At 35.7% G+C, this 26073-nt stretch overlaps 1 protein-coding gene across 6 annotated transcripts in view; it reads left to right on the top strand.

Annotated features, from left to right (window-relative positions):
• Positions 1 to 26073, top strand: part of Grd (gamma-aminobutyric acid type A receptor subunit Grd) — an 88392-nt gene that overhangs the window by 37330 nt on the left and 24989 nt on the right. For 3 of the 6 annotated variants that reach the window (XM_073982410.1, XM_073982415.1, XM_073982413.1), the window contains exons 2-5: positions 9628 to 10512; positions 15195 to 15262; positions 15395 to 15615; positions 15873 to 15955. In XM_073982410.1, coding sequence (XP_073838511.1) covers positions 10056 to 10512; positions 15195 to 15262; positions 15395 to 15615; positions 15873 to 15955 — 829 coding nt within the window. In that variant the 5' untranslated portion in view covers positions 9628 to 10055. Of the gene's footprint in view, positions 1 to 9564; positions 10513 to 15194; positions 15263 to 15394; positions 15616 to 15872; positions 15956 to 26073 lie in introns of all 6 variants that reach the window. The other 3 variants (XM_073982414.1, XM_073982411.1, XM_073982416.1) reach the window with 2 other exon arrangements.

Raw genomic sequence — 26073 nt, 5'->3', positions numbered from 1 at the left:
TAGCCCCTTACTGAAAGAAAGCGTACTTCTCTAGTCCTTTCTTCAAGAAAGCGGGTTTCTACAGACCCGTTCAGAGAGAAAGCTGGCTTCTATAGACCTTTTCTGAAAGAAAGCTGACTTCTATAGAGACTTTTTAAAAGAAAGCGGGCTTCTATAGTCCCTTACTGACAGATAGCGGACTTCACCAGACCTTTCTTCACGAAAGCGGGCTTCTATAGACCCTTTCTGAGAGAAAGCTGGCTTCTATAGACCTTTTCTGAAAGAAAGCGGGTTTCTATAGTCCCTTACTGAAAGAAAGCGGACTTCTCTAGTCCCTTTCTAAAAGAAAGGGTGCTTCTATAGTCCCTTTCTAAAAAGAAGGGTGCTTCTATAGTCCCTTTCTAAAAGAAAGGGTGCTTCTAGAGACCCTGTTTTCAAGAAAGCGGGCTTCTATAGACAATGTCTTCAAGAAAGCGGGCTTCTGTAGACCCGGTTTTCAAGAAAGCGGGCTTCTATAGTCCTTTTCTGAAAAAGCGAGCTTCTATAGACCCTCCCTTAAAGGAAAGGGTGCTTGTTTAGTCCCTTTCTGACAGAAAGGGTGCTTCTTTAGTCCATTTCTGACAGAAAGGGTGCTTCTTTAGTCCATTTCTGACAGAAAGGGTGCTTCTTTAGTCCATTTCTGACAGAAAGGGTGCTTCTTTAGTCCATTTCTGACAGAAAGGGTGCTTCTTTAGTCCATTTCTGACAGAAAGGGTGCTTCTTTAGTCCATTTCTGACAGAAAGGGTGCTTCTTTAGTCCATTTCTGACAGAAAGGGTGCGTGCTTCTATAGTCCCTTTCTGACTGAAAGCGTGTTTCTATAGTCCCTTTCTGACTGAAAGCGTCTTTCTATAGTCCCTTTCTGATAGAAAGGGTGCTTCCATAGTCCCTTTCTGGCTGAAAGCGTGTTTCTGTAGTCCCTTTCTAATAGAAAGGGTGCTTCTTTAGTCCATTTCTGACAGAAAGGGTGCGTGCTTCTATAGTCCCTTTCTGACTGAAAGCGTGTTTCTATAGTCCCTTTCTGACTGAAAGCGTCTTTCTATAGTCCCTTTCTGATAGAAAGGGTGCTTCCATAGTCCTTTTCTGACTGAAAGCGTGTTTCTGTAGTCCCTTTCTGATAGAAAGGGTGCTTCTTTAGTCCATTTCTGACAGAAAGGGTGCTTCTTTAGTCCATTTCTGACAGAAAGGGTGCTTCTTTAGTCCATTTCTGACAGAAAGGGTGCTTCCTTAGTCCCTTTCTAACGGAAAGGGTACTTCTATAGTCCCTTTCTGACAGAAAGCGTGTTTTATAGTCCCTTTCTGACAGAAAGGGTGCTTCTATAGTCCCTTCCTGACTGAAAGCGTGCTTATATAGTCCTTTTCTGATAGAAACGGTGCTTCTTCCCCTTTCTGACTGAAAGCGTGTTTCTATAGTCCCTTTCTGATAGAAAGGTGCTTCTATAGTCCCTTTCTGACTGAAAACTTGCTTCTATAGTCCCTTTCTGACAGAAAGGGTGCTTCTATAGTCCCTTTCTAACAGAAAGAGTGCTTCTATAGTCCCTTTGATTGAAAGCGTGCTTCTATAGTCCCTTTCTGACTGAAAGCGTGCTTCTATAGTCCCTTTCTGACTGAAAGCGTGCTTCTATAGTCCTTTTCTGATAGAAAGGGTGCTTCTATAGTCCCTTTCTGACTGAAAGCGTGCTTCTATAGTCCCTTTCTGACTAAAAGCGTGCTTCTATAGTCCCTTTCTGATAGAAAGGGTGCTTCTATAGTCCCTTTCTGACTGAAAGCGTGCTTCTATAGTCCCTTTCTGACTGAAAGCGTGCTTCTATAGTCCCTTTCTGATAGAAAGGGTGCTTCTATAGTCCCTTTCTGACTGAAAGCGTGCTTCTATAGTCCTTTCTGATAGAAAGGGTGCTTCTATAGTCCCTTTCTGACTGAAAGCGTGCTTCTATAGTCCCTTTCTGATAGAAAGGGAGCTTCTTTAGTCCCTTTCTGACTGAAAGGGAGCTTCTATAGTCCCTTTCTGACTGAAAGCGTGCTTCTATAGCCCTTTCTGATTGAAAGGGTGCTTCTATAGTAATTTGTGACTGAAAGCGTGCTTCTATAGTCCCTTAATGATAAAGAGGGTGCTTCTATAGTCCCTTTCTGACTGAAAGCATGCTTCTATAGTCCCTTTCTGATAGAAAGGTGCTTCTATAGTCCCTTTCTGACTGAAAGCGTGCTTCTATAGTCCTTTCTGACTGAAAGCGTGTTTCTATAGTCCCTTTCTGACTGAAAGCGTGCTTCTATAGTTCCTTTCTGATAGAAAGGTGCTTCTATAGTCCCTTTCTGACTGAAAGCGTGCTTCTATAGTCCCTTTCTGATAGAAAGGGTGCCTCTATAGTCCCTTTCTGACTGAAAGCGTGTTTCTATAGTCCCTTTCTGATAGAGAGGGTGCTTCTATAATCCCTTTTTGATAGAAAGGGTGCTTCTATAGTCCCTTACTGATAGAGAGGGTGCTTCTATAATCCCTTTCTGATAGAAAGGGTGCTTCTATAGTCCCTTAATGATAGAGAGGGTGCTTCTATAGTCCCTTCCTGACTGAAAGCGTGCTTCTATAGTCCTTTTCTGATAGAAAGGGTGCTTCTATAGTCCCTTTCTGACTGAAAGCGTGTTTCTATAGTCCCTTTCTGACTGAAAGCGTGCTTCTATAGTTCCTTTCTGATAGAAAGGTGCTTCTATAGTCCCTTTCTGACTGAAAGCGTGCTTCTATAGTCCCTTTCTGATAGAAAGGGTGCTTCTATAGTCCCTCTCTGACTGAAAGCATGCTTCTATAGTCCCTTACTGATAGAAAGCGTGCTTCTATAGCCCCTTTCTGATAGAAAGGGAGCTTCTACGAGTATAGTCCCTTTCTGACTGAAAGCATGCTTCTATAGTCCCTTTCTGATAGAAAGGGTGCTTCTATAGTCCATTCCTGAGTGAAAGCGTGCCTCTATAGTCCTTTCCTGATAGAAAGGGTGCTTCTATAGTCCCTTTCTGACTGAAAGCGTGTTTCTATAGTCCCTTTCTGATAGAAAGGTGCTTCTATAGTCCCTTTCTGACTGAAAGCGTGTTTCTATAGTCCCTTTCTGATAGAAAGGTGCTTCTATAGTCTCTTTCTGACTGAAAGCGTGCTTCTATAGTCCCTTTCTGACAGAAAGGGTGCTTCTATAGTCCCTTTCTGACAGAAAGGGTGCTTCTATAGTCCCTTTCTGACAGAAAGGGTGCTTCTATAGTCCCTCTCGACAGAAATGGTGCTTCTATAGTCCCTTTCTGACAGAAAGGGTGCTTCTATAGTCCCTTTCTGAAGGAAAGGGTGCTTCACTAGTCCCTTTCTGAAGGAAAGGGTGCTTCTATAGTCCCTTTCTGAAGGAAAGGGTGCTTCTATAGTCCCTTTCTGATAGAAAGGGTGCTTCTATAGTCCCTTTCTGAAGGAAAGGGTGCTTCTATAGTCCCTTTCTGAAGGAAAGGGTGCTTCTATAGTCCCTTTCTGAAGGAAAGGGTGCTTCTATAGTCCCTTTCTGAAGGAAAGGGTGCTTCTATAGTCCCTTTCTGAAGGAAAGGGTGCTTCTATAGTCCCTTTCTGAAGGAAAGGGTGCTTCTATAGTCCCTTTCTGAAGGAAAGGGTGCTTCTATAGTCCCTTTCTGAAGGAAAGGGTGCTTCCATAGTCCCTTTCTGAAGGAAAGGGTGCTTCTATAGTCCCTTTCTGAAGGAAAGGTGCTTCTATAGTCCCTTTCTGAAGGAAAGGGTGCTTCTATAGTCCCTTTCTGAAGGAAAGGGTGCTTCTATAGTCCCTTTCTGAAGGAAAGGGTGCTTCTATAGTCCCTTTCTGAAGGAAAGGGTGCTTCTATAGTCCCTTTCTGAAGGAAAGGGTGCTTCTATAGTCCCTTTCTGAAGGAAAGGGTGCTTCTATAGTCCCTTTCTGAAGGAAAGGGTGCTTCTATAGTCCCTTTCTGAAGGAAAGGGTGCTTCTATAGTCCCTTTCTGAAGGAAAGGGTGCTTCTATAGTCCCTTTCTGAAGGAAAGGGTGCTTCTATAGTCCCTTTCTGAAGGAAAGGGTGCTTCTATAGTCCCTTTCTGAAGGAAAGGGTGCTTCTATAGTCCCTTTCTGAAGGAAAGGGTGCTTCTATAGTCCCTTTCTGAAGGAAAGGGTGCTTCTATAGTCCCTTTCTGAAGGAAAGGGTGCTTCTATAGTCCCTTTCTGAAGGAAAGGGTGCTTCTATAGTCCCTTTCTGAAGGAAAGGGTGCTTCTATAGTCCCTTTCTGAAGGAAAGGGTGCTTCTATAGTCCCTTTCTGAAGGAAAGGGTGCTTCTATAGTCCCTTTCTGAAGGAAAGGGTGCTTCTATAGTCCCTTTCTGAAGGAAAGGGTGCTTCTATAGTCCCTTTCTGAAGGAAAGGGTGCTTCTATAGTCCCTTTCTGAAGGAAAGGGTGCTTCTATAGTCCCTTTCTGAAGGAAAGGGTGCTTCTATAGTCCCTTTCTGACAGAAAGGGTGCTTCTATAGTCCCTTTCTGACAGAAAGGGTGCTTCTATAGTCCCTTTCTGACAGAAAGGGTGCTTCTATAGTCCCTTTCTGACAGACAGAGTGCTTCTATAGTCCCTTTCTGACAGAAAGGGTGCTTCTATAGTCCCTTTCTGACAGAAAAGGTGCTTCTATAGTCCCTTTCTGACAGACAGGGTGCTTCTATAGTCCCTTTCTGACAGAAAGGATGCTTCTATAGTCCCTTTCTGACAGAAAGGGTGCTTCTATAGTCCCTTTCTGACAGACAGGGTGCTTCTATAGTCCCTTTTTGACAGAAAGGGTGCTTCTATAGTCCCTTTCTGAAGGAAAGGGTGCTTCTATAGTCCCTTTCTGAAGGAAAGGGTGCTTCTATAGTCCCTTTCTGAAGGAAAGGGTGCTTCTATAGTCCCTTTCTGAAGGAAAGGGTGCTTCTATAGTCCCTTTCTGACAGAAAGGGTGCTTCTATAGTCCCTTTCTGACAGACAGGGTGCTTCTATAGTCCCTTTCTGACAGAAAGGGTGCTTCTATAGTCCCTTTCTGACAGAAAGGGTGCTTCTATAGTCCCTTTCTGACAGACAGGGTGCTTCTATAGTCCCTTTCTGACAGAAAGGGTGTTTCTATAGTCCCTTTCTGACAGAAAGGGTGCTTCTATAGTCCCTTTCTGACAGACAGAGTGCTTCTATAGTCCCTTTCTGACAGAAAGGGTGCTTCTATAGTCCCTTTCTGACAGAAAGGGTGCTTCTATAGTCCCTTTCTGACAGACAGGGTGCTTCTATAGTCCCTTTCTGACAGAAAGGGTTCTTCTATAGTCCCTTTCTGACAGAAAGGGTGCTTCTATAGTCCCTTTCTGACAGACAGGGTGCTTCTATAGTCCCTTTCTGACAGAAAGGGTGCTTCTATAGTCCCTTTTGACAGAAAGGGTGCTTCTATAGTCCCTTTCTGACAGAAAGGGTGCTTCTATAGTCCCTTTCTGACAGAAAGGGTGCTTCTATAGTCCCTTTCTGACAGAAAGGGTGCTTCTATAGTCCCTTTCTGACAGAAAGGGTGCTTCTATAGTCCCTTTCTGAAGGAAAGGGTGCTTCACTAGTCCCTTTCTGATAGAAAGGGTGCTTCTATAGTCCCTTTCTGATAGAAAGGGTGCTTCTATAGTCCCTTTCTGAAGGAAAGGGTGCTTCTATAGTCCCTTTCTGAAGGAAAGGGTGCTTCTATAGTCCCTTTCTGAAGGAAAGGGTGCTTCTATAGTCCCTTTCTGAAGGAAAGGGTGCTTCTATAGTCCCTTTCTGAAGGAAAGGGTGCTTCTATAGTCCCTTTCTGAAGGAAAGGGTGCTTCTATAGTCCCTTTCTGAAGGAAAGGGTGCTTCTATAGTCCCTTTCTGAAGGAAAGGGTGCTTCTATAGTCCCTTTCTGAAGGAAAGGGTGCTTCTATAGTCCCTTTCTGAAGGAAGGGGTGCTTCTATAGTCCCTTTCTGAAGGAAAGGGTGCTTCTATAGTCCCTTTCTGAAGGAAAGGGTGCTTCTATAGTCCCTTTCTGAAGGAAAGGGTGCTTCTATAGTCCCTTTCTGAAGGAAAGGGTGCTTCTATAGTCCCTTTCTGAAGGAAAGGGTGCTTCTATAGTCCCTTTCTGAAGGAAAGGGTGCTTCTATAGTCCCTTTCTGAAGGAAAGGGTGCTTCTATAGTCCCTTTCTGAAGGAAAGGGTGCTTCTATAGTCCCTTTCTGAAGGAAAGGGTGCTTCTATAGTCCCTTTCTGAAGGAAAGGGTGCTTCTATAGTCCCTTTCTGAAGGAAAGGGTGCTTCTATAGTCCCTTTCTGAAGGAAAGGGTGCTTCTATAGTCCCTTTCTGAAGGAAAGGGTGCTTCTATAGTCCCTTTCTGACTGAAGGCGTGCTTCTATATTCCTTTTCTGACTGAAGGCGTGCTTCTATATTCCCTTTCTGACTGAAAGCGTGCTTCTATAGTCCCTTTCTGAAGGAAAGGGTGCTTCTATAGTCCCTTTCTCAAAGAAAGGGTGCTTCTATAGTCCCTTTCTCATAGAAAGGGTGCTTCTATAGTCCCTTTCTCATAGAAAGGGTGCTTCTATAGTCCCTTTCTCATAGAAAGGGTGCTTCTATAGTCCCTTTCTCATAGAAAGGGTGCTTCTATAGTCCCTTTCTGACTGAAAGCGTGATTCTATAGTCCCTTTCTGAAGGAAAGGGTGCTTCTATAGTCCCTTTCTGAAGGAAAGGGTGCTTCTATAGTCCCTTTCTGAAGGAAAGGGTGCTTCTATAGTCCCTTTCTGACTGAAAGCGTGCTTCTATAGACCCTTTCTGAAGGAAAGGGTGCTTCTATAGTCCTTTCTGCTATTCATAACATTGTGAAGGCATTTTGCCCCCAAAATTTTAGAAAATCCTACATCATATCCCTGCCAAGGGAAGTGCTATTAATTTGTCATGTTATTGTTTTCTTTTGTTTCTCCCTCCTGAGTGTTTTGTAAATATTGGTGGTACAAACCCCCATCTTACGAAGACCCATATTTGGTATGCAACCCAAGACATTATTTTATTTTTTCTTTTGATTATTGTTGTTTTTGTAAAGGGCGTGTAACACGTTTTCAATAAATTCCAATTACAATGCATTGATGGAACAAAATTTGAGAGCTAGCGATTGTCATCATCATCTGATTGGGAATGTGAAGAAAGTGAGAGATAATAGTTTATTAGTGAAAAAATGAGAAAAACGTGATATGAGGTCATCAGGTGAATATATGTATAGGAAAAAAGTAAAATAGAAAATGCTAAATATTGGCAGACAAAAATCAGCTGCTCCTTTGCAGTAGCCCTAGAAATATTTTTAAAAATCAACGAGGTTTCTTGGGGGCCTAAAATATTTTTAAAAATTTTATAGGAGCCCAAAAATATTTTTAAAAATCAACGAGCTTTCTTGGGGGCCTAAAATATTTTTAAATATTTTATAGGAGCCCAAAAATATTTTTAAAAATCCACGAGTCTTTATAGGAGCCCCAAAAATATTTTTATAAATCCACGAGTCTTTATAGGAGCCCCAAAAATATTGTTATAGGAGCCCCAAAAATATTTTTAAAAATCCACGAGTCTTTATAGGAGCCTCAAAAATATTTTTATAGGAGCCCCAAAAATATTTTTAAAAATCCACGAGTCTTTATAGGAGCCCCAAAAATATTTTTAAAAATCCACGAGTCTTTATAGGAGCCCCAAAAATATTTTTAAAAATACACGAGTCTTTATTGATACCCAGAAATATTTTTTAAAAATCCACGAGTCTTTATAGGAGCCCAACAAATATTTTTAAAAATCCACGAGTCTTTATAGGAGCCCCAAAAATATTTTTAAAAATCCACGAGCCGTTGTAGGAGCCTCAAAAATATTTTTAAAAATCCACGAGCCGTTGTAGGAGCCTCAAAAATATTTTTAAAAATCCACGAGCCGTTGTAGAAGCCTCAAAAATATTTTTAAAAATCCACGAGTTGTTGTAGGAGCCCCAAAAATATTTTTAAAAACCCACGAGTCGTTGTAGGAGCCCCAAAAATATTTTTAAAAATCCACGAGCCTTTGTTGGTGGCCTAAAAATATTTTTAAAAATCCACGAGCCTTTGTTGGTGGCCTAAAAATATTTTTAAAAATCCACGAGCCTTTGTTGTTGGCCTAAAAATATTTTTAAAAATCCACGAGCCTTTGTTGTTGGCCTAAAAATATTTTTAAAAATCCACGAGCCTTTGTTGTTGGCCTAAAAATATTTTTAAAAATCCACGAGCCTTTGTTGTTGGCCTAAAAATATTTTTAAAAATCCACGAGCCTTTGTTGTTGGCCTAAAAATATTTTTAAAAATCCACGAGCCTTTGTTGTTGGCCTAAAAATATTTTTAAAAATCCACGAGCCTTTGTTGTTGGCCTAAAAATATTTTTAAAAATCCACGAGCCTTTGTTGTTGGCCTAAAAATATTTTTAAAAATCCACGAGCCTTTGTTGTTGGCCTAAAAATATTTTTAAAAATCCACGAGCCTTTGTTGTTGGCCTAAAAATATTTTTAAAAATCCACGAGCCTTTGTTGTTGGCCTAAAAATATTTTTAAAAATCCACGAGCCTTTGTTGTTGGCCTAAAAATATTTTTAAAAATCCACGAGCCTTTGTTGTTGGCCTAAAAATATTTTTAAAAATCCACGAGCCTTTGTTGTTGGCCTAAAAATATTTTTAAAAATCCACGAGCCTTTGTTGTTGGCCTAAAAATATTTTTAAAAATCCACGAGCCTTTGTTGTTGGCCTAAAAATATTTTTAAAAATCCACGAGCCTTTGTTGTTGGCCTAAAAATATTTTTAAAAATCCACGAGCCTTTGTTGTTGGCCTAAAAATATTTTTAAAAATCCACGAGCCTTTGTTGTTGGCCTAAAAATATTTTTAAAAATCCACGAGCCTTTGTTGTTGGCCTAAAAATATTTTTAAAAATCCACGAGCCTTTGTTGTTGGCCTAAAAATATTTTTAAAAATCCACGAGCCTTTGTTGTTGGCCTAAAAATATTTTTAAAAATCCACGAGCCTTTGTTGTTGGCCTAAAAATATTTTTAAAAATCCACGAGCCTTTGTTGTTGGCCTAAAAATATTTTTAAAAATCCACGAGCCTTTGTTGTTGGCCTAAAAATATTTTTAAAAATCCACGAGCCTTTGTTGTTGGCCTAAAAATATTTTTAAAAATCCACGAGCCTTTGTTGTTGGCCTAAAAATATTTTTAAAAATCCACGAGCCTTTGTTGTTGGCCTAAAAATATTTTTAAAAATCCACGAGCCTTTGTTGTTGGCCTAAAAATATTTTTAAAAATCCACGAGCCTTTGTTGTTGGCCTAAAAATATTTTTAAAAATCCACGAGCCTTTGTTGTTGGCCTAAAAATATTTTTAAAAATCCACGAGCCTTTGTTGTTGGCCTAAAAATATTTTTAAAAATCCACGAGCCTTTGTTGTTGGCCTAAAAATATTTTTAAAAATCCACGAGCCTTTGTTGTTGGCCTAAAAATATTTTTAAAAATCCACGAAACTTTGCAGTGACTTCTAAGAAGTCTCCCGCTTATCCTTCTAATCTTTTGATCCAAACCAATTAAACTGAAGAAAAATTATAAAAGACTTTTAAAAAATCTGCATAATTTCCGCAGTTTTAAAATAATAATACACAGCCAAAGAAAAAATGCCGGAAACTATGGCGAATAATCCATGACAACAGAAGTGGCAAAGACAAAACAAACTGTGTAAAACATTAACAAGCCAAGTGTAAATTCAATGTGATAACAACAAATACAACAAGAAAACCAACTAAAACAAAGTCGGAAACTAAGCCTAAACTTGTCATCGGCAGATTCTTGCAGCAGTCAAACAATCCATTCGCAGAGCAGTTAAAGGAACTACTGCAGCATTCTGATATTTGAACACAAACTAATAAAAACTCAACAAACGGAAACTTAATCTAACCCCAGCACGGTTAAAACAACATCAACGACAACGTTTGGTAACGAGAACAACAACAACAACACCACCCCTACATGTCCTGTCCCATTATAATGACCATAATGTTACTCTTACTCCTACTACTACTCCTTCTCATGCCATCGATGGCAATGATGATGTCGTTTATGATGCCCACCACGTTGATATTGTCGCTGATAAATTTCAAACGACTGTTAACTTCATCGGCCCATATGTTTCCTCAATTTCGGTTTCTGAACAACATTTGTTGCGGTTTTCGTGGTGTTGCAACTTGTCGTCGTCGTCCACCATGGCCATCGACGAAGACGAAGGCAACTAATCCTCTAAAGTTAACATGGCTTTTGGCGCTCTACGCCTTGTTGTGGTATGGCCTAACGACCACAACAACACAACTAACCGTGGAGGCCGGATCCCATATACGGCTAACACAGCGTAACAATCATGCCAACATTTCAGAATTATTGGATAATCTATTGCGAGGTTATGACAACAGTATACGACCGGATTTTGGAGGTAAGTCCGTCCACTGTGCTATGCACTCGAATCAATTCAAACTTTTTTAATATTCAGTTAGAGTGGGAGATAGAAGTGGGCTGGATTTGTTTAATCACTCAAAAGCGTCTGCATGGAAAAAAATTGTAAATAAATATTTGCTTTGCAATTTCTCTTCAAACGGCAAAGGTGAAAATAGAAAGAGAATTAAGGAAAAATAGTGGGCGGACATAAACTTCACAAAGCAGGAAGGAGACCTCCTCCTCCTGTGGAGGTTCCTATAGAATAGGAGACCTCCATAGGAGGTTCCTATAGAATAGGAGACCTCCGTAGGAGGTTCCTATAGAATAGGAGACCTCCGTAGGAGGTTCCTATAGAATAGGAGACCTCCGTAGGAGGTTCCAATAGAATAGGAGACCTCCGTAGGAGGTTCCTATAGAATAGGAGACCTCCACAGGAGGTTCCTATAGAATAGGAGACCTCCGTAGGAGGTTCCTATAGAATAGGAGACCTCCGTAGGAGGTTCCTATAGAATAGGAGACCTCCGTAGGAGGTACCTATAGAATAGGAGACCTCCGTAGGAGGTTCCAATAGAATAGGAGACCTCCGTAGGAGTTTCCTGTAGAATAGGAGACCTCCGTAGGAGGTTCCTATAGAATAGAAGACCTCCGTAGGAGGTTCCTATAGAATAGGAGACCTCCGTAGGAGGTTCCTATAGAATAGGAGACCTCCGTAGGAGATTCCTATAGAATAGGAGACCTCCGTAGGAGGTTCCTATAGGAGGTTCCTATAGAATAGGAGACCTCCGTAGGAGGTTCCTATAGGAGGTTCCTATAGAATAGTAGACCTCCGTAGGAGGTTCCTATAGAATAGGAGACCTCCGTAGGAGGTTCCTATAGAATAGGAGACCTCCGTAGGAGGTTCCTATAGAATTGGAGACCTTCGTAGGAGGTTCCTATAGAATAGGAGACCTCCGTAGGAGGTTGCTATAGAATAAGAGACCTCTGTAGGAGGTTCCTATAGAATAGCAGACCTCCGTAGGAGGTTCCTCTAGAACAGCAGACCTCCGTAGGAGGTTCCTATAGAATAGGAGACCTCCGTAGGAGGTTCCTATAGAATAGGAGACCTTCGTAGGAGATTCATATAGAATAGGAGACCTCCGTAGGAGGTTCCTATAGAATAGGAGACCTCCGTAGGAGGTTCCTAAAGAATAGGAGACCTCCGTAGGAGGTTCCTATAGAATAGGAGACCTCCGTAGGAGGTTCCTATAGAATAGGAGACCTCCGTAGGAGGTTCCTATAGAATAGGAGACCTCCGTAGGAGGTTCCTATAGAATAGGAGATCAACATGGGAGTCGGACCTCCTACGGAGGTCTCCTATTCTATAGGAACCTCCTACGGAGGTCTCCTATTCCATAGGAACCTCCTACGGAGTCTCCTATTCTATAGGAACCTCCTAAGGAGGTCTCCTATTCTATAGGAACCTCCTACGGAGGTCTCCTATTCTATAGGAACCTCCTACGGAGGTCTCCTATTCTATAGGAACCTCCTACGGAGGTCTCCTATTCTATAGGCACCTCCTACGAGGTCTCCTATTCTATAGGAACCTCTTACGGAGGTCTCCTATTCTATTCTATAGGAACCTCCTACGGAGATCTCCCATTCTATAGGAACCTCCTACGGAGGTCTCCTATTCTATAGGAACCTCCTGCGGAGGTCTCCTATTCTATAGGAACCTCCTACGGAAGTCTCCTATTCTATAGGAACCTCCTACGGAGGTCTATTATTCTATATGTGCTTCCTATGCCGGTCTCGTATTCTATAGGAGCCTCCCACGGAGGTCTCCTATGCTATAGGAACCTCTTACGGAGGTCTCCTATTCTACAGGAACCTCCTACGGAGGTCTCCTATTCTATTCTATAGGAACCTCCTACACGGAGGTCTCCTATTCTATAGGAACATCCTACGGAGGTCTCCTATTCCATAGGAACCTCCTACGGAGGTCTCCTATTCTATAGGAGCCTCCTACGAAGGTCTCCTATTCTATAGAAACCTCCTACGGTGGTCTCCTATTCTATAGGAACCTCCTACGGATGTCTCCTATTCTATAGGAACCTCCTACACGGAGGTCTCCTATTTTATAAAGGAACCTCCTACGGGGGTCTCCTATTCTATGTTCTATAGGAACCGCCTACGGAGGTCTCCTATTCTATAGGAACCGCCTACGGAGTTCTCCTATTCTATAGGAACCTCCTACGGAGGTCTCCTATTCTATACGAACCGCCTACGGAGGTCTCCTATTCTATAGGAACCTCCTACGGAGGTCTCCTATTCTATAGGAGCCTCCTACGGAGCTCTCCTATTCCATAGGAGCCTCCTACGGAGCTCTCCTATTCCATAGGAGCCTCCTACGGAGCTCTCCTATTCCATAGGAGCCTCCTACGGAGCTCTCCTATTCCATAGGAGCCTCCTACGGAGCTCTCCTATTCCATAGGAGCCTCCTACGGAGCTCTCCTATTCTATAGGAACCTCCTACGGAGGTCTCTTTTTCTATGGGAACCTCCTACGGAGCTCTGCTATTCTATAGGAACCTCCTACGGAGGTCTCCTATTCTATAGGAACCTCCTACGGAGGTCTTCTATTCTATAGGAACCTACTACGGAGGTTTCCTATTCTATAGGAACCTCCTACGGAGGTCTCCTATTCTATAGGAACCCACTACGGAGGTTTCCTAATCTATAGGAACCTCCTACGGAGGTCTCATATTCTATAGGAACCTCCTACGGAGGTCCCCTATTCTATAGGAACCTCCTACGGAGGTCTCCTATTCTATAGGAACCTCCTACGGAGGTCTCCTATTCTATAGGAACCTCCTACGGAGGTCTCCTATTCTATAGGAACCTCCTACGGAGGTCTCCTATTCTATAGGAACCTCCTACGGAGGTCTCCTATTCTATAGGAACCTCCTACGGAGGTCTCCTATTCTATAGGAACCTCCTACGGAGGTCTCCTATTCTATAGGATCCTATTCTATAGGAGCATCCTTCGGAGGTCTTCTATTCATAGAAGCCTTCAACGGAACCTCCTACGGAGGTCTCCTTCTACGGAGCCTCCTCCTCCTATCCTATAGTTGCCTCGTACGAAGGTCTCCTATTCTATAGGAACCTCCTACGAAGGTCTCCTATCCTATTGGAGCCTTCTACGGATGCCTTATATTCAGTATGATGCTCCTAGGAAGCTCCCCTATTCTATAGGAGCTTCCTAGGGAGGTCTCCTATTCTGTAGAAACCTTTTACGGAGGTCTCTTATTTTATAGAAGCCTCCTACGGAGGTCTCTTATTTTATAGAAACCTGCTACGTAGGTCTACTATTCTATAGAAGCCTCCTACGAAGGTTTATTATTCTATATGTGCTTCCTATGCGGGTCTCGTATTCTATAGAAGCCTCATACGAAGGTCTCTTTTTCTATGGGAGCCTCCTACGGAGCTCTCCTATTATATAGGAGCCACCTACGGAGGTCTCCTATTCTATAGGGGCCTCCTGCGGACGTCTCCTATTCTATAGGTGCCCCCAACGGAGGTCTCCCATTCCATAGGAGCCTCCTACGGAAGCCGCCTATTTTATGGGAGACTCTTATGGAGGTCTCCTTTTTCTAGAGGAGACTAGCCTACTTTTGGTTCTTTCGGATTACAACTGTAAAAAAATTTCCGAATTTTCTGATAGCTTTTCACTTTCCTCGGCTGACTGGAAATTAATTTAATTTTTGAAACTTCATTTTGAATCTTTTTGTTCCGCTTGACTTGCTTTAATTTTTTTCAACAAAATGATAATTTTATTTTACTTTTGACTCTTTCAAACGAAAAAGAGAAATCATTGCCCTTCAATGGCGCGGGGGGTAATTGCAGTAGTGAGACTGAATGTACTTGAACGCATACTCACACACACACTAACAAGCTTTTAGTAATTCATTTTTTTTTTCAACTTATATTTCTACTGATCCAACCATTCATTCAGTGGAGCATTTATGTTGGAGGTCTTCTTCGTATAGTTGGCATTCCTCAGAGAGACAGACAGACAGACAGGCAGACAGACATACGCACATAAATTACATGACGTTGTTAAACACTTCATTACGCCATTAATGCAAAGGTGGTAGGAGTGGGGAAAGACTTTCAATGCAATTGCCTATCAAGTGGGATTACAGGACGAAGAACAAACACCAGATAGAAACCGTGCAGCGGAACTGAAAGGAAGCTTAATGTTGGAAATGAGGATACTGGTGTTATTAGTTGGGGTTTTTGTATAAAAAATTAATTCTTTTTATCTATCCAACTGCTTTGCTATTTCCGCTTAAAGTGATAAAGGCGGATATTAACATATGTTCAAAGCATACTTTTAGGCCTAAAGAGATGGCTTCATAAGAAAATGGTGGGAATAATGGGAGTTAGCACGGGGATTAAAAGACGTTTTTAGTTAATTCATTGCTTTCTTTGTACAAAGTCTCTTTTAAAGAGCTTCTCTTCTTTTTATTTAACCATCCTAAAAATATACTACAATTTTATATTAATAATACTAATACGTCCCCACAGCGCTTCCATTAATATTACTAATTCGCCTCCATGGTCTTTCTTTGACAATTTATCATAATTTTCAATATTTTTAACAAATATTTGCCTTAGACTAAATTGTTTACCTTTTTTACAGGTCCACCTGCCACCGTTGAAGTTGATATTATGGTACGGAGTATGGGTCCAATTTCTGAAGTGGATATGGTAATTAACAAAACAAATCTCAAACAATGCCTAGCATAGAAATCTCCAAAGCCAAAAAACTAATCTCCAATAATTGCTAATTACACTCATAAATCCTTCCACCCTCTCTCCTCTCTCTCTCTCGTCCCACAGACCTACTCCATGGATTGTTATTTCCGCCAATCATGGGTTGACAAACGTTTGGCATTCAAAGGAGCCCAATCCACGCTGGCTTTAAGTGTATCAATGTTGGCGCGTATCTGGAAACCAGACACCTATTTCTATAACGGTAAACAGAGCTACTTACACACCATAACAACACCGAATAAATTTGTACGCATTCATCAGAATGGCAGGGTATTGTATTCAAGCAGGTGAGAAAATCTATACACCCACGAAGTAGCCGTGGATTCTTAAAAATTTTCAATCTTCTAAAATATAATAAGTGTTTGTATTGAAACGCCATTTAGTAGCCACAAAGTATCCGTGCCTTTCTCATAGCCTATTAATACATTTTCAATATTGTAAATTTTTTGTTTATCTTCTGAAATATTATCCCCCCATCCGCTATTATCATGCTAATCATTTTTTGTTGTTTGGCTACTTTCTTCCTTCTCTCTCTTTGTTTCAGATTGACCATCAAGGCTGGCTGTCCAATGAATTTGGAAGATTTTCCCATGGATATACAAAAGTGTCCATTGAAATTTGGTTCGTGTAAGTTTTGAAACACTTTAGGATAGATGAAATACTTTAATGCGAGCAGAGGAAAATAATTTTAATATTTTTTTATTAAATTGTTCCTAAAAATATGCTACATATTATAAATAATATTGCTAATACGCTCTAGAGGTCAACTGCAATGACCGGCATAAAATAGTTCTAATATTGTCTCCTGCAAAAGTAGATTTAATTTAAATAAAGACTCCATCCCCTCTGGTCGTTTATCAAAATGCACCTCTAGTCTTCAATAGCAACTATATTCTGGTCCATTTTGATCTTCTACAAAGACTCCCTTCTTTTCGTCTATAAAGACTCCTTTCTGTTCCCCTATAAAAACTCACATTGGTCAACCAAGTCCTTGAAGAAAATATTTTAAAAATCTACTTTCTTGAAAAATGTATTTAAAAAATTCACGTTCTTGACAAAAATATTTAAAAAATCCATGCTTTTGAAAAAAAAAAAATATTTAAAAAATCCAAGTCCTTGAAAAATGTTTAAAAAATCTTCCTCTTTTAAAAAAATAATTAAAAAATCCACGTCCTTGGAAAAAATGTTTAAAAAATCCACGTTCTTAAAAAAAAATTAAAAATCCACGACCCGAAAAAATGCATCCATGTCTTTTAAAAATGTTATTTAAAAAAAACACGTCAACGGAAAAAATTATTTAAAATATCCGCGTCCACGAAAAACAATATTTAAAAAATCCACCTCCTTAAAAAAATGCTATTTAAAATACATATCAACATATACGGAAAAAGATATTTAAAAAAATCCACATCCTTAACAAATATTATTAAAAATAGCATATCCTCAAAAAATATTATTTAAAAAACACAACCTCGAAATTTTTTTTTTTTAAAATATCCACGTGCTTAGCAAAAAATTATTTAAAATATCAACGTCCTTGAAAAAAACCAATTTGAAATATCCACGTCCTTGCAAAAAATTATTGAAATTATCCACGACCTTTAACAAAAATATTTAAAAATGCACTTCCTTGAAAAAATTATTTAAAAGATGCACGTCTTTGAAAAAATTATTTAAAATATCCACGTCCTTGAAAAAAACTATTTAATATATCCAGGTTATTTAGAATATCCACATCCCTGAATTGTTTTAAATCCACGTCCTTGGAAAAAATTATTTCAAATATCCACGTTCTTGGAAAAAAATATTTAAAAAGTCCATGTCTTTGAAAAAAATTATCCACGTCCTTGAAAGGAAATATTTAAAAAATACAAGTCCTTGAAAAAAGTATTTTGAAATATCCATCCAATTGAAAAAAACATTTAAATGTTCAAGTCCTTGAAAAAAAAATATTTAAAAAATCCACGTCCATGATAAAATGTATTTAAAATATCCACATCCTTGTAAATATTATTTAAAACCCACATTCTTGAAAAAAATATTTGAAATATCCACGACCTTGAAATATTTATTTTATTATTTTTGAAATTAAAAAATCATTATTATTTTTCAAATATTTTTTTTTTCAAGGAAGTAAATATTTAAAATAATTTTTTTTCCAAAAATACTTGAAAAAAATATTTAAAATAAAAAAAATTATTTTTTTAATTAATTCCTCGTTAGAGACGAGCTTACTGACCAAGATGCTTTTTGAAAAAGGAAAGCCGACGATACGAACCCACACAATCACCACTGTGTGACATGCATGTTTCGCCTTTTGGTTTAGGAAGGCTCCTCAGACACATCGACTGTGGGGCGGCTTCGTCAGTAAGCTCGTCTCTAACGAGGAATTAATTAAAAAAATTAATAAAAAATTACCTTCACCTAATAGGCAAAATTTTCAAATAAAAAAAAATATATTATTTTTTAAATAAAAAATTATTATTATTTTTTAATTTTTTTTTTCAAGGCGTGGAATTTTCAAATTATTTTTCCAAGGACGTGGACATTTTAAATAATTTTAAATGTAAACGGAAAAAATTATTTAAAAAATCCACATCCTTAAAAAATATTAATTAAAAAATCGACGTCCACGCAAAAAAATATTTAAAAAATCTACATCCTGAAAAAATGTTATTTAAAATAGCACGTCCTCAAAAAATATTATTTAAAAAACACGACCTCAAAAAAATTATTTAAAATGTCCACGTGCTTGGCAAAAAATTATTGAAAATATCGACGTCCTTGAAAAAAAAATTTGAAATATCCACGTCTTTAAAAAATTATATAAAATATCCACGTCCTTGCAAAAAATTATTGAAATTTTCCATGTCCTTGAAAAAAATATTTAAAAATGCACTTCCTTGAAAAAAACTATTTAAAATATCCAGGTTATTTAGAATATCCACATCCCTGAATTGTTTTAAATCCACGTCCTTGAAAACAAAATATTTCAAATATCCACGTTCTAGAAAAAAATTATTTAAAAAATTCATGTCTTTGCCAAAAATTATCTATATCCACGTCATTAAATTTTTTCTAAAAATCGATGTCCTTGAAAAAATACATATTTAAAAATACAAGTCCTTAAAAAAATATTTAAAAAAATACAAGTCCGTGAAAAAATATTTAAAAAATCCAAGTCCATGAAAAAATTTATTTAAAATATCAACATCCATGGAAAAATTATTTAAAACCCACGTTGTTGAAAAAAATATTTGAAATATCCACGACCTTGAAAAAAATATTTAAATATCCACGTCCTTGAAAAAATTATTATTTTTGAAATAAAAAATCATTATTATTTTTCAAAAAATTTTTTTAAATATTTTTTTTTTTTCAAAAATACTTGAAAAAAATATTAAAAATATCCACGTCCTTAAAAAATTATTATTTTTAAAATAAACAAGTAAAATAGTATCAGTCGGCTTTGCCGACAGAGATATACCCTCAGCCTGTATATATTGAAACAATTTTTTCCCCAAAATACGTATGTATTTAGGGGGTTTTAAAAATTTTGGGCGTTTGAACCGACAAAAATGTTGATTAGGATTAAAGATCAAAAGTTTTGCGGAGGAGATACTAAAAGGAATGGATCGACTTTGACCGTTATGGAAGTGGATCTCCAGCCACAACATATGGTGCCATAGGGGGTTTTTACACTCTTCGGGTTGTTTGATCAAGAAGTATGGACTTGCCCCTAACAAAACTTTTACCATCGTAATTGAGGCAGTGAATGCAAGTTGCTTCAACAAAAATAAAAGTGATTCGATATTAGGTCTTAAAGTGAACTTATCCGAAATTTTGTGTGAGAGGTACCGGATGAAGTAGACACATATAGTCCATATTTGAACCTGATCTATATCTGGTAGATATATTAGGATGTGTAAAGTATATACCAATTCGGACACTCCCTTCAAGAGTTACAGTACGAACAATTTTTCCGAACATTTTTGAACTTTTGTGGGGGAGGTACCTGAAGGAGTGGACCGATATGGCTTATCTTTGAACTTAAACTATATTTGGACAAAATATAACTAAGGCCATATTTTGGACCGAATCGGCAGATCCGTTCGAGAGTTATCTTGGGCTCCAACCACCTCACACGGTGTCATAGGGGTTTTTTGCAACTTTCAGGCTATTTTCTCAGGAAGTGTGGACTTGCCCCTGATGAAACATGTACCGTCGTATGGAGGACAGTGAATACAAGTTGCTAAAACAAAAATCAAAGCGATTCGAGAGATGGCCCTAAACTGAACTTTTCCGAAATTTTGTGTGGGAGATAACCGATGGGGTGGACCGATTAAGTCCATATTTGAACCTCATATTACTCTGGTAGAAAGTTTATGCTATACAAAGTATGGACCAAATCGGTCACTCCCTTCAACAGCTATCGTGCGCACAAACTTTCCGAACATTTTCGAACTTTTGTGGGAGAGGTACCGGAAGGAGTGGACCGATGTAGCTCATCTTCGAACTTAAACTAAGTTTGGGCAAAATATTACGAAAGCCTAAATTTGAACCGAATCGGTTTATCCGTTCGGACGGGTATGGCTAGATCGACTCCAAATTGTCTGAAACACATTTCGTCCAAACATACTTGGGGTCTAAAACCATTATTTCGATGAGGCACATTTTCATCGTATTAAAGTGTTTTTACCCTCTTTAGCCTAAAGGCTGAGGGTATAATCATGGGTTTTTCAAACGATTTTTTTTTTTTTAAGTAAAAGTGGATTTTTTAAAGTATATTTTTAAATAAATGTGGATTTTTTTTTTAAATATTTTGTAAATAAATGTGGATTTTTAAAGAATATTTTTTTTTTAACAAAAGTGGACTTTAACGAATATTTTTGATTAAATGTGGAATGTTTTTTAAATAAACGTATATTTTTTAAAGAATATGTTTAAATTAATGTGGATTTTTAAAGAATATTTTTAATAAATGTGGATTTTTTAAAGAATATTTTTAAAATAAACGTGGACTTTTTAAAGAGTATTTTTTAAATAAATGTTGAATATTTTTTAAATGAATGTGGATTTTTTATAGCAATATTTTTAAATATTATTCTTAAATAATTCACGTCCTCAAAAATATTCCAAAAAAATGCAAATCGTTAAAAAAAAAATATTCTTAAAAAATATCCAGGTCCTCAAAAAATATTCTCCAAAAAATCCACGTCCTCAAAAAATATTCTTTAAAAAATCTTCGCCCTAAAAAATATTCTTAAAACAAGCCACGTCCTCAAAAAATATTCTTCAAACAATTTACGTCTTCAGAAAATATTCTTGAAAAAATCCACGTCCTTAAAAAATATTCTTAAAACAAGCCACGTCCTCACAAAATATTCTAAAAAAAAACACGTCCTCAAAAAACAAATTTAAAAAGTCTTCGTCCTAAAAAAAATATTCTTAAAAAAATCCACGTCTTCAAAAATATTCTTAAAATATCTACGTCCTCAAAAAATATTCTTAAAACAAGCCACGTTCTCAAAAAATATTCTTAAAAAATCCACGTCCTCAAAAAATTTTCTTAAAATCAAATCCACGCCCTCAAAAAATATTCTTAAAAAAATCGACGTCCTCAAAAAAAAAAAAAAAATAAAAAATCTTCGTCCTAAAAAATATTCTTAAAAATTCTTCGTCCTAAAAAAATATTCTTAAAAAATCCACGCCCTCAAAAAATATTTTTAAAAAATACACGTTCTCAAAAAATATTCTTAAAAAATCCAGGTCCTCAAAAAATATTTCTTAAAAAATCTTCGTCCTAAAAAAATATTCTTAAAAGAAAATCCACGTCCTCAAAAAATAATCTTTAAAAAATGTTCTTCCTAAAAAAAATATTCTTAAAAAAGTCCACGTCTCAAAACACATACTTAAAAAAATCCACGTCCTCAAAAAAATATTCTTAAAAAATTCACGTCCTCAAAAATATTTATAAAAAAATCCAGGTCCTCAAAAAACATTCTTTAAAAAATCTTCGTCCTAAACAAATATTCTTAAAAAATCCACGCCCTCAAAAAATATTCTTAAAAAATCCAGGTCCTCAAAAAATATACCTTGAAAAATCTACGTCCTCAAAAAATATTCTTAAAAAAGTCCACGTCCTCAAAAAATGTTCTTAAAAAAGTCGAAGTCCTCAAAAAATATTCTTAAAAAAAATCGACGTCCTCAAAAAAATATTCTTAAAAAAATCCAGGTCCTCAAAAAGTAATCTTAAAAAATCCACGTCCTCAAAAAAATATTGTTAAAAGAAAATCCATGTCCTGACAAATTATTCTTTAAAAACTCTTCGGACTAAAAAAATATTCTTAAAAAAAATCGACGTCCTCAAAAAAATATTCTTAAAAAATCCAGGTCCTCAAAAAGTAATCTTAAAAAATCCACGTCCTCAAAAAAATATTCTTAAAAGAAAATCCACGTCCTGACAAATTATTCTTTAAAAACTCTTCGGACTAAAAAAATATTCTTAAAACAATTTACGTCCTGAAAAAATATTCTTAAAAAATCCACGTCCTCAAAAAAAATATGCTCAAAAAATCCACGTCCTCAAAAAATATATTCTTAAAAAATCCACGTCTTCAAAAAATATTCTTAAAATATCCACGTCCTCAAAAAATATTCTTAAAACAAACCACGTCCTCACAAAATATTTTTAAAAAACCCACGTCCTCAAAAAAAAAAATTAAAAAATCTTCGTCCTAAAAAAATATTCTTAAAAATTCTTCGTCCTAAAAAAATATTTTTAAAAAATCCACGCCCTCAAAAAATATTCTTAAAAAATCCACGTTCTCAAAAAATATTCTTAAAACAATTCACGTCCTCAAAAAATATTCTTAAAAAATCCAGGTCTTCAAAAAATATTCCTTAAAAAATCTTCGTCCTATAAAAATATTCTTAAAAGAAAATCCACGTCCTCAAAAAATATTCTTTAAACACACTTCGGACTAAAAAAATATTCTTAAAACAATTTACTTCCTGAAAAAATATTCTTAAAAAATCCACGTCCTCAAAAAAAAATATTCTTAGAAAATCCACGTCTTCAAAAAATATTCTTAAAATATCCACGTCCTCAAAAAATATTCTTAAAAAATCCACGCCCTCAAAAAATATTCTTAAAAAATCCACGTTCAAAAAATTCAAAAAATATTCTTTAAAAAATCTTCTTCCTAAAAAAATATTTTTAAAAAAGTCCACGTCCTCAATAAATATTCTTAAAAAATTCCACGTCCTCAAAAAAATATTCTTAAAAAATTCACGTCCTCAAAAATATTCTTAAAAAAATCCAGGTCCTCAAAAAACATTCTTTAAAAAATCATCGTCCTAAAAAAATATTCTTAAAAATTCTTCGTCCTAAAAAAAATTCTTAAAAAAATCCACGCCCTCAAAAAATATTCTTAAAAAATCCACGTCCTCAAAAAATATTCTTAAAAAATCCAGGTCCTCAAAAAATATTCCTTAAAAAATCTTCGTCCTAAAAAAATATTCTTAAAAAAATCTACATCCTCAAAAAATATTCTTAAAAAAGTCCACGTCCTCAAAAAATATTCTTAAAAAAATCCACGTCCTCAAAAAAATATTCTTAAAAAATTCACGTCCTCAAAAAATATTCTTAAAAAAATCCAGGTCCTCAAAAAGTAATCTTAAAAAATCCACGTCCTCAAAAAAAATACTCTTAAAAGAAAATCCACGTCCTCACAAATTATTCTTTAAAAACTCTTCGGACTAAAAAAATATTCTTAAAAAAATCCAGGTCCTCAAAAAGTAATCTTAAAAAATCCACGTCCTCAAAAAAAATACTCTTAAAAGAAAATCCACGTCCTCACAAATTATTCTTTAAAAACTCTTCGGACTAAAAAAATATGCTTAAAACAATTTACGTCCTGAAAAAATAATCTTAAAAAATCCACGTCCCCACAAATTATTCTTTAAAAACTCTTCGGACTAAAAAAATATTCTTAAAAAAATTTACAAAATATTCTTAAAAAATCCACGCCCTCAAAAAATATTCTTAAAAAATCCAGGTCCTCAACAAATATACCTTAAAAAATCTCCGTCCTAAAAAAATATTCTTAAAAAATCTACGTCTTCAAAAAATATTCATAAAAGAAAATCCACGTCCTCAAAAAATATTCTTTAAAAAATCTTCTTCCTAAAAAAATATTCTTAAAAAATTCACGTCCTCAAAAAATATTCTTAAAAAAATCCAGGTCCTCAAAAAGTAATCTTAAAAAATCCAAGTCCTCAAAAAAATATTCTTAAAAGAAAATACACGTCCTCACAAATTATTCTTTAAAAACTCTTCGGACTAAAAAAATATACTTAAAACAATTTACGTCCTGAAAAAATATTCTTAAAAAATCCACGTCCTCAAAAAAAATATTCTTAAAAAATCCACGTCCTCAAAAAAAATAAAAAATCTTCGTCTTCAAAAAATATTCTTTAAAAAATCTTCTTCCTAAAAAATATTCTTAAAAAAGTCCACGTCCTCAAAAAATATTCGTAAAAAATCCACATCCTCAAAAAAATATTCTTAAAAAATTTACGTCCTCAAAAATATTCTTAAAAAAATCCAGATCCTCAAAAAACATTCTTTAAAAAATCTTCGTCCAAATAAAATATTCTTAAAAAATCCACGTCCTCATAAAATATTCTTAAAACAAACCACGTCCTCAAAAAATATTCTTAAAAAAATCCATGTCCTCAAAAAAATATTCTTAAAAAATTCACGTCCTCAAAAATATTCTTAAAAAAATCCAGGTCCCCAAAAAACATTCTTTAAAAAATCTTCGTCTTTAAAAAAATATTCTTAAAAGAAAATCCACGTCCTCACAAATTATTCTTTAAATACTCTTCGGACTAAAAAAATATTCTTAAAACAATTTACAAAATATTCTTAAAAAAGTCCACGTCCTCAAAAAATATTCTTAGAAAAATCCACCTCCTCAAAAAATATTCTTAAAAAAGTCCACGTCTTCAAAAATATTCTTAAAAAAATTTACGTCTTCAAAAATATTCTTAAAAAAAATCCACGTCTTCAAAAATATTCTTAAAAAAAATACACGTCTTCAAAAATATTTTTAAAAAAATCCACGTCTTCCAAAATATTCTTTTAAAAAATTCACGTCTTCAAAAATATTCCTAAAAAATTTACAATTTACAAAATATTCTTAAAAAAAGTCCACGTCCTCAAAAAATATTCTTAAAAAAGTCCACGTCCTCAATTAATATTCTTAAAACAATATTCGTCCTCAAAAAATATTCTTAAAAAAATCCACCTCCTCAAAAAATATTTTAAAAAATTCCACGTCCTCAAAAAATATTATTAAAAAAGTCCACGTCCTCAAAAAAATATTCTTAAAAAATTCACGTCCTCAAAAATATTCTTAAAAAAATCCAGGTCCTCAAAAAACATTCTTTAAAAAATCTTCGTCCTTAAAAAAATATGCTTAAAAGAAAATCCACGTCCTCACAAATTATTCTTTAAAAACTCTTCGGCCCAAAAAAATATTCTTAAAAAATCCACGTCCTCAAAAAAATATTCTTAAAAAATCCACGTGTTCAAAAAATATTCTTAAAATATCCACGTCCTCAAAAAATATTCTTAAAACAAAAAACCAGGTCCTCACAAAATATTCCAAAAAAACCCACGTCCTCAAAAAAAAAAAAAAAATTAAAAAATCCTTGTCCTAAAAAAATATTCTTAAACAATCCACGTCCTCAAAAAATATTCTTGAAACAAGCCACGTCCTCCCAAAACATTCTTAAAAAATCCAGGTCCTCAAAAAATATTCCTTAAAAAATCTTCGCCCTAAAAAAATATTCTTAAAAAAATCTACGTCCTCAAAAAATATTCTTTAAAAAATACAAATACAAAAAATATTCTTAAAACAATATACGTCCTCAAAAAATATTTTAAAAAAATCCAAGTCCTAAAAAAATTTTCTTAAAAAATTCACGTCCTAAAAAATATTCTTAAAAAAAATTTACGTCCTCAAAAATATTCTTAAAAAATCCAGGTCCTCAAAAAACATTCTTTAAAAAATCTTCGTAATAAAAAAATATTCTTAAAAGAAAATCCACGTCCTCACAAATTATTCTTTAAAAACCCCTCTGCCTCAAAAAATATTCTTGCAAAATTTACGTCCTCAAAAAATATTCTACAAAAAATCCACGTCCTCAAACAGTATTCTTAAAAAAATCCTCGTTCTGAAAATAAATTCTTAAAAAACCACGTCCTCAAAAATATTCTTTTAAAAATCCACGTCCTGAAAAAAGAATGTTTTTTGGGGACGTAGATTTCTTACAGAATATTTTTTTTTTGGACACCTGGATTTTTTAAAAAATATTTTTGGGCTCGTGGATTTTTTAAAGACACGTGAATTTTCTTAAGAATATTTTTTGGGCAAATGCATATTTTAAAGACTATTTTTGGGTACGTGGATTTTTTTAAGAATATTTTTTGGTGACGTGGATTTTTTTGAGAATATTTTTTGGGGACGTGGATTTTTTAAGAATATTTTTGGGATGTGATTTTTTTAAAGAATATTTTTTGGAGACGTGGTTTTTATACCCTACACCACTATGTGGGGAGGGTATTATAAGTTGGTTTTGGCCAAAAAGTTTGTAACGCATCGAAATAATGGTCGTAGACCCATACTTATATATATCAAAATGAATGTCTCGACGAGCTGAGTCGATCTGGCTAT

The sequence above is a fragment of the Musca autumnalis genome, unplaced genomic scaffold (assembly GCF_047663935.1).
Source record: "Musca autumnalis isolate F117 unplaced genomic scaffold, ASM4766393v1 scaffold_4, whole genome shotgun sequence".
Classification (NCBI taxonomy): Eukaryota; Metazoa; Arthropoda; class Insecta; order Diptera; family Muscidae; genus Musca; species Musca autumnalis.
This window is presented reverse-complemented; position numbering and strand designations above follow the sequence as displayed.